Source organism: Poromitra crassiceps (assembly GCF_964638095.1).
Source record: "Poromitra crassiceps genome assembly, chromosome: 21".
Lineage (NCBI taxonomy): Eukaryota > Metazoa > Chordata > Actinopteri > Beryciformes > Melamphaidae > Poromitra > Poromitra crassiceps.
Window position 1 is genome coordinate 18035237 of NC_139638.1, and position 8403 is coordinate 18043639.

The 8403-nt window shown below is 42.3% G+C and overlaps 1 protein-coding gene across 1 annotated transcript; it reads left to right on the forward strand.

Moving 5' to 3' along the window:
* Positions 1–737: 737 nt before the first annotated feature.
* LOC310795476 (uncharacterized protein) lies at positions 738–7392 on the forward strand. The gene is made up of 3 exons (XM_083657528.1): positions 738–811; positions 1725–2191; positions 5623–7392. Exons 2-3 carry the CDS (start codon positions 1732–1734, stop codon positions 6525–6527), a joined length of 1365 nt encoding a protein of 454 aa, XP_083513654.1. The 5' UTR covers positions 738–811; positions 1725–1731; the 3' UTR covers positions 6528–7392.
* Positions 7393–8403: the final 1011 nt, after the last annotated feature.

Consider the following 8403-nt stretch of genomic DNA (forward strand, 5'->3'; position numbering starts at 1 on the left):
AAACTGCGCATGTCATGCCATGGTGTGCGCTTGGTTATAGGCACGGAGCGTGCCTTTGAGCATGTGCTGCGGGCGGGGTTATAACTAGTCTCTCAAAATGCTCTCAAGCCAGTATATCTCTCCCACACAATACTCCCGAGCGTTTGGGAATTGCGGTAGCCAACGCATCTGTTTTTTATGGCTTTAAGAGACTGATTGTGAAACTCTCTCGGCCATAAAGGGATGCCGAGAGAGTAAGAGTAAATCCTTATTATACTATCAACTATCTGAATGGACGAATAGACTGTAAAATGCAGCCGATCTGAACCACTCATTACCTCGTTACCTCACCATTTCAGACCGACACATGATGATGGCGCATATTTAATTACGTTGTAGGCTACGCCTTGATAAGGAAAGGGCATCACCCCCTCCCCCCCGACAACATTATTGATCTTTGTTTGTATATTTGCGGCTGTTGGCCTTGTGATGATCAACGAATGCATCTCGTGCTGGGTATCAAAACGAGCGCAGCCCAGCCAGATGGCCCCACCCAGAGACAGGGTTGGTGCTAGAATGGATGGGCCGGAGGACGTTTGGTTTAGGTATGAGTATGATGATTGGTTAAGCTTAGGGTAAAATATCAGGTCATGCCAATCAGAGGCAGAGTCGTCCCTCCCGCATATCCATTCTAGCACAGACCATAGAAGAGGCACCACCAACCAAGACAGAGCCCAGAGCCCAAAGCCCATCACATAACGGACCTGAGCGGATAACAGCCGTTTTATTAAAAGCAAATATTCGAAATAAACGGATTAATCGCCAATATACGGTAAGAAATAATCAATTAAATGCACCTTGCTTGACAGTGTCATCATCTTGTTTAGCCTATATAATTTACGGGTAACGTTAGGCCCCGATGATGAGAGAAACGCACGTATCAGGGCCAGTAAAATACTTGTGGTAAACACCATCATAATGGGTATTTCAGTGGCGGATGAGGATAAGATAGCTGCAGTGAAAAATAATAGCTAAATGTTTCGTCTTCATTGCGGCCGATAGTGCTAGCTGGCACACACCCTAAGGTTGACTGAAACTTAATTAGGGTTTAATATAGAGGGTTGGAATACATTTGGTCTTGTATGTCCTACACAGAAGCAAATAGGCTACTGATATATTGTTAACTAGAGCTGCAGCAATTAGTCGGTTAACATAGTCACCTGATAAAAAATTATTCACCAACATATTTTTAATATCGATATCATTTGGACAAATTTGCAAAAAGAAAAAATACTAAAATCTTGTTCCAGGCAGCTTCTTAAATGTGAATATTTTCTGATTACTTTATAGTCTTCTATGACTGTAAACTGATGATCTTTTGGTTGTGGACTGATCAGGACAAAAGACATTTGATGATGTCATCTTGTGCTTTGGGGAAAAACTGATAGACATTATTCACCATTTTTGTAACATTTTATAGACCAAACGACTAATCTAATAGTCGAGAAGATAATCAACAGATTGATTGATTGATTGATTGATTGATAAATAATGAAAATAATTGTTGTTAGTTACAGCCCTGTTGTCAACCCCGTTTAAACCATGTAGGTCATTATTGACTGAAAAATGTATGTCATGCATGAGAAAATAAGGAAGGCACTGTTTGTTTTTTAAGCCATTCATTAATTGCTTTGATGATCATAAACTGTTTGTTTCTGCCCATTCTGCAACACTTTCCTCTTCAGGGCCAGGATGGGGAAGTTGTATGAAGTGGCGCTTGTGTCCCTTCTTATTATGTCCCTCCTGAACACTGAATCAACCTGGGCTAAAAGAGGCAGCAGTGGTGGCAAGAAATCCTCCTCCAGCAACAAGGGCTCGTCCTCATCGCCGTCTCAGAGACCGAAAACAAAAACAAGCAGCAATACCAACACCCAGGCGGGGAACTACCCCAGGCAGCCACAGAGTCCCGATAGAAACCCCAACCCATATCCTGCTGGTGGAAGTTATCCTCATCCAGGACAAGGAGGAGCCGGTGGTTACCCCAACCAGCAGTATCCAGGCAGAGCCAATCCAGGAGGATATCCCAACCAGAACCCTGCTGGAGGTTACCCGGCAGCAGGTGGCTATCCTAACCAGTATCCCGGCAGAGCCAACCCAGGGGCAGGGGGATACCCTAACCAGTACCCTGCGGCAGGTGGCTATCCAGCTGCAGGTGGGTAACCTTTTTTATAATTAGTATTCCTTTTCAAAAAGACAGTAACATCACACAATACATGAGGTACAATACGATATTATAAGACTATAATAACGATACACTAAGAAAAAAGAAAACCGCAGAAAAATATATCAAAATACCCCGGGTAACTTGCAACCCCTAACACATAATGCTATCACTCACATACCACCGAAACAGTTGTATTATAGAGACACTGCGTAACGCGTCATCATTCAGAAGCCACGCCCAAGAAGGGGGAAAACAGAAACCCCCCCTCCAATCCTGGCATTCTCCTATGTCACGTGCACGGTGCGTGTTGCACAAAAATATCGTATATATGGAAGATAAACACTCCAACTTACTTCTTGACAGCTAGATCCACATTTTTCTTCTCGCCAATTCTCAATGGCTTCCTTGTTTTGCTCATGAGTACAAAAAAAACTTTAACTGGTGATTTTTTACATTTGTTGTCTGCGCAGCCCCACCACACAACAGCTTTTAGGTATGTTTAATTCAAGGAAAATGACACTGGTGTGTGGAAATGAACTGAGCTTTTCCCCCGTGATGGGCGTGGCCTATTTCATGCAGTGTCTCTATACACAATATATATCTCAGTATTTGAAGTGGGCTAAATGTTCAGTTGTAACTTGGTGCTCTCACAAAATATATACATATAGTGAGATTTTTTCCGATAAATAATCATCAGTAATGTGGATATAATGACTAAGTGGGTAAAGGCAAATAACAGAACAGCTAGAACAGTTTGGTAAGTTCAGAAATGCATCACTTTACTGTAATTCAGCCTTAAAACCCTTAAAACACTTATGCCATATCACATTATTACGATATCCAAAATCTAAGATAATATCTAGTTTTACAATATTGCTATGATATCGCTATGTTGCCCAGCCCCAATGCCAAGCATATCGTAGACACATCTTCCCAACTCGGAACTATGAATTCACGAGTTCCATTTGAAGGCAGCATGGCCAAACCTAAAGCTGCAGTAGACAATATTATTTAATTAGAATTTTGGTTGTGTTCGGCTGATCCAAAATAACCAATCAGGGTTAGCTAGAACGTAGCCAATCACAACACACACACACAAGGGCCATTCGTGTTCTACTCTCTGCTATTGCTGCCTTTAAATGGGGTCGTGTTTACCATGTTCACGGAAATAGTCCATATGAACGCATGTGGTATTCACGACTTTGTAAGTGGACGTTTTCTGAAAGGTCTGAGTTCATGATGTCATGTACACGTCTACACGACTTCCCGTGTAGTACAAGTTTACGAGTTCCATTTGAAGGCAGCATTATGTTGCTATAGAGACACTGTGTAACGCGTCATCATTCAGAAACCACGCCCAAAATGGAGGAAAACAGAAACCCCCGTCCAATCCTGGCATTCTCCTATGTCACGTGCATGGTTGTGTGTTGCACAAAAAGATCGTATATACGGAAGATGAACACTCCAACTTACTTAATTGACAGCAACATCCACATTTTTCTTCTCGCCAATTCTCAATGGCTTCCTTGTTTTCCTCGGGAGTACAAAAAAACTAACTGGCGATTTTTTACATTTGTTGTCTGCGCAGCCCACCACACAACAGCTTTTAGCTATGTTTAATTCAAGGAAGATGATGCTGGTGGTGTGTGGAAATGAACAGAGCTTTTCCTCCGTGATGGGCGTGGCCTATTTCATGCAGTGTCTCTATAGTGTGTACATTCCATTGATGCTGTTGTTTAATCAAACACAGAGCAACAGATTGAACATGTTGGCTCACATCAAACATCTCCAAACAATTCCAAACGAGGACAAACACAGACAAACACAGACAAACACATATGTTAGATTTTTGGCCAAATATAGCTCAACATCAATATTATGAAAATATTGTAGGGATGACTATTGGTGCTTTTACCAAACATTTACACAATGAGATTTTGATAAATAATCATCAGTAATGTGGATATACTGACTAAGTGGGTAAAGGCAAATAATAGAATAGCTAGATCAGTCGGGTAACTTCAGAAAATGACATCACTTTTATACTGTAATGCAGCCTTTAAAAGCAGGAAAAGACAATACTTATGGCTATGCCATATTGTGATATTATATCAAAAATCAAAGATGATATCTCTCATATCACAATATCCATAACATTGGTATATTGTCCAGCCCTACATATAGAGACACTGTGTAACGCGTCATCATTCAGAAACCACGCCCAAGACGGGGGAAAACAGAAACCCCCCCTCCAATCCTGGCGTTCTCCTATGTTACGTGCATGGTTGCGTGTTGCACAAAAATATCGTATATACAGAAGATGAACACTCCAACTTACTTCCTTGACAGCTAGATCCACATTTTTCTTCTCGCCAATTCTCAATGGCTTCCTTGTTTTGCTCAGGAGTACAAAAAAACTTTAACTGGTGATTTTTTACATTTGTTGTCTGCGCAGCCCCACCACACAACAGCTTTTAGCTATGTTTAATTCAAGGAAAATGACACTGGTGTGTGGAAATGAACGGAGCTTTTCCCCCGTGATGGGCGTGGCCTATTTCATGCAGTGTCTCTATAGGGCAAACATCACATTACATTCATACATTGCTGCTATCATATGACCCTCCCTCCCATCATAAGGATAACACCTTATTGGACAAATATCACCATCATCATATAATTGGCATTCATATATCATAATGCAAGTAACATACCTGGCAAGCATCACTGTTCACCTACCACCATGACAACAACATTTACAACATTACTATGAGGTACTTATCACAACGAAAATAACATGACATACAATACAGACCATATATCACAAATCTTAATAGTAAAATCTTATGCCTAGTTTACACTACAAGACTTTCCCCCTGATTTTACACGGGATTTCCAGTTGGGCTCAGTCTGTCTTTGTTGACTCTAGTCTGCAGTTGTTGTTGTTGTCTGCCCTTTTAGGGCGAAAACACAAGCCTTTCCCCGTTGACTTCAATGTAAAATAGCACTACCCCAGAGAATTATTGAAAAATAACAGAATCAATCTCGTTTATTAATGACCCCAAAACACCATGACAATGACAATATATTACAACTCGCCTGGCAGTGTATACTGGGTACAGATTTCTAATCTGTCAGTGTAAACTTCCTCCAGTCTTCAAGTGTAAACTGCCTCCCGACGCCAGTCGGAGCCACAAAGATTATATCAAACATGTTTGAATTTCAAAGTGAAAAGTCTTGTAGTGTGTACTGCCTCATCTGAGTCAGTTGTGTAGTGCATTTCAGTCAGTTTTTTCAGTTGTGATAAAAAAAAATCTTAATGAACCAGTCTTGTAGTGTAAACTCCCCTGTCTTTTCATAATCGCTTAAGATTTTCAAAGTCTTCTAGTGTATCACAGGCATAATATTATTAACCTCTGCAGGTGGGTATCCTAACCAACCAGGGAGAGGGAATTACCCCGCTGGTGGGGGCTACCCGGCAGCAGGTGGCTATCCAGCTGCAGGTGGCTACCCTAACCAGTATCCGGGCAGGGGAGGACAGGGCTGGGGTCAGCCTGGCGCTGGCGGTTACCCAGGCGGAGGGATGGGAGGTTACCCCAACCAGAACCCAAACAATAAGATCCTCAGTCCTGGCTACGGTGGAGGAGGCTATGGACATGGTGGCTATGGACAGGGTGGCTATGGACAGGGTGGCTATGGACAGGGTGGTTACGGGATGGGAGGAGGTTCTCCTTTCTCACGTTCTGTTGGCGCTATGGGATACAACCCCTCTGCCCAGTCGCAGGGTTTTGCAAAGAAAGCCATGATGGCCGCAGGTGTCGGGGCCGTGGCAGGTATGGCCATAGGCTACGGACTGGGGCGCTTCCCTCGACCACACTTCAACTTCCGCAACCCCGAAGAGGAGCAACATTACAACAGCTACATGTACCGTAAATACGGCACCCGTTCCACGGACGAGAACGACTACGGCCGCGACTACACCTACAACCCTCCGCCACGGGCGCAGTCTTACGACAGCTTCATGGACAACTGTATGAACAAGACCGAGCCCCAGAAAGACCAGAGTCTGACCCCAGCTCCTGACGCCGTGGGCGGTGGCGAAGACGACACGGTCAGCATCGAGGAGATCGGCTACCCGGAGCTAATCGAGCAGGTGAAGTCGCGGCGATGCGTCGAGCTCTACATGAATTACTCGGAGCGCTTCCTGCAGAAGCAGACGGCCGAGCAGCAGCAGATCCCCGGCCGCAGCAGCCCTCTGAGCTGCGGGCCGATGCAGCTCCTCACTTCCATCCTCACGCTCCTCAGTAGCATGCTCCTGCTCCAGTGAGAGCAACGTCCACCGTCCACCATCATGTCCCAGACGCTCCATCAGTCCCTCCAGGATTTCGGAGAGTTTTTTTGTGTGATTGTGGCGATCAAAAATGCTTGATTTTGCAGTGTTTTTCCCCCCTCAGAAATTGCAATGCAATTCGCCTTATGTGATTTTTTTGCGGTCAAATTGTGGGAATTGATAAAAAATTGCAAGGGGGAAAATGGTTCCCCCCCTAACTACTACCTAATGGCAACTTTTCTGAAGAATTGCATTGCAATTGGGGATTTTTTTTCTTTTTTTCGGTAAAATTACAGATCTGGCAAAAATCGCAAATTGAGGAACCCGTTTTGCTGTTTTTGCTGAGAAATCGTGGGAATTTAGAAAAATTGCAAGTCCCATGTTGATTGGTTGAATTGATGGTTGATTCATAGTGATTGGTTGAATTGATGGTTTAATGATGAATTGATGGTCATTGGTTGAATTGATGGTTGAGATGATCACAAAATCACAATTTCCTGGAGGGACTGCCATATTAGTGTTATATATTACTCTGCACTCATTCCATATACTGCTGATATATAGTCTACACAGAACATGATGTAATAATATTCTTATCCGTTCTTTCGTCCATAATTAACCTCAAGATTAACACTGCACAAAACAAGCAAACAAAAGGTAAAGAAACGTGTATGCTATAGTAATTGAAGGAGTCATTCTTTTTAATCTACTGTTGGCTCTTCTTTGTGTTCTAAGTCACATTCCTGATTAATTTTGATAGAATTTTATTTTGCACCTCATGCACTTTTTACGATTCCTACTGCACATGATGGAGCATTAAATGCGTAAAAAAACAGGTTCATGCTAGTGCATGGTGTTTCTTTTTTTGTCAATATATTTCAAAGTTTGTCCCTGTGTATTGTGTGTAATGCACGATATAGACACTAAGTTTTAAGTATGTACAGAAAGTTAAATCGTTTTAATGTGATTAATTAATTAATGTTATAGCATTAGGTTACATTTCTTTTCTTTTTCTTCTCTTTTTTCCCCCTTTCTTTTTTCCTTTTGTTCAATACCCCTGATCTACTCAAAGGAGAATTCTATTTTCATCAGGTACCATCCAAAAGTTAACAATCAGGATCACACTATTCAACTTGTGTGAGCATCTATAAACAGGGGTGGACAACTCAATGGAACCATCAAATGAAAATTATTATTATAATTTTTTTAAGGGCTTGAACTAACTAAATCACAATTAAAGGCAGCTATACGAGTCGTATTAAGTTGAATACCAATCAGAATTGTGTCCGATTAAAAAGACATCAAACAATCACCGTAACTTTCAAATGTGGCAACATGCACCAACTGTATCTGCAAAGAGGAACAGTGGGCATGATAAGTCAAAGACCATTTTACAGCATATAGTTGCTAAACAAACAAACAAACCAACAGTCCCAAAAATGACCACAAAATCAAATCAGCATCTCTGTGATAGCCTGGCTGAACCCAGCCTTCAACGTGACGTCAAGCGTAGGTTTTTTAAAGTCTTATGTGACTGTTAGTACATGGAGGTCACGTGGAGGCGGGGTTTACCCCAAGCTAACTATGTGACACAGAGCTGCCATTCAGAAACCTCGTAGCTCAACTCAAACGCCATTTTGTCTACATTTGGACTGGTTTACATTTTGAGAAAGCCCAAACGGATGCACTCAAGTCCACCCACAGTATGGGTTGGCAGCTATTAAACATGGTAATGGATTTGTAATGGTATTGGCAACCATCTCATTGGTTTTGATGATTGCTCCGTGTGGTCGCATAATGGCCAAGGAATAAGTCGGCCATTTTACAGGATTGGATCCCCTTATGGTGAAAACATCCCGTATGATGTTCTCAT

What these genes read in the sequence shown, in the direction of transcription:
- LOC310795476 (XM_083657528.1), top strand. Translation starts at nt 1,732, where the DNA reads ATGGGGAAGTTGTATGAAGTGGCGCTTGTGTCCCTTCTTATTATGTCC. An exon ending in AGGTGGCTATCCAGCTGCAG is followed by an intron (nt 2,192 to 5,622) that starts GTGGGTAACCTT and finishes TAACCTCTGCAG; the next exon opens with GTGGGTATCCTAACCAACCA.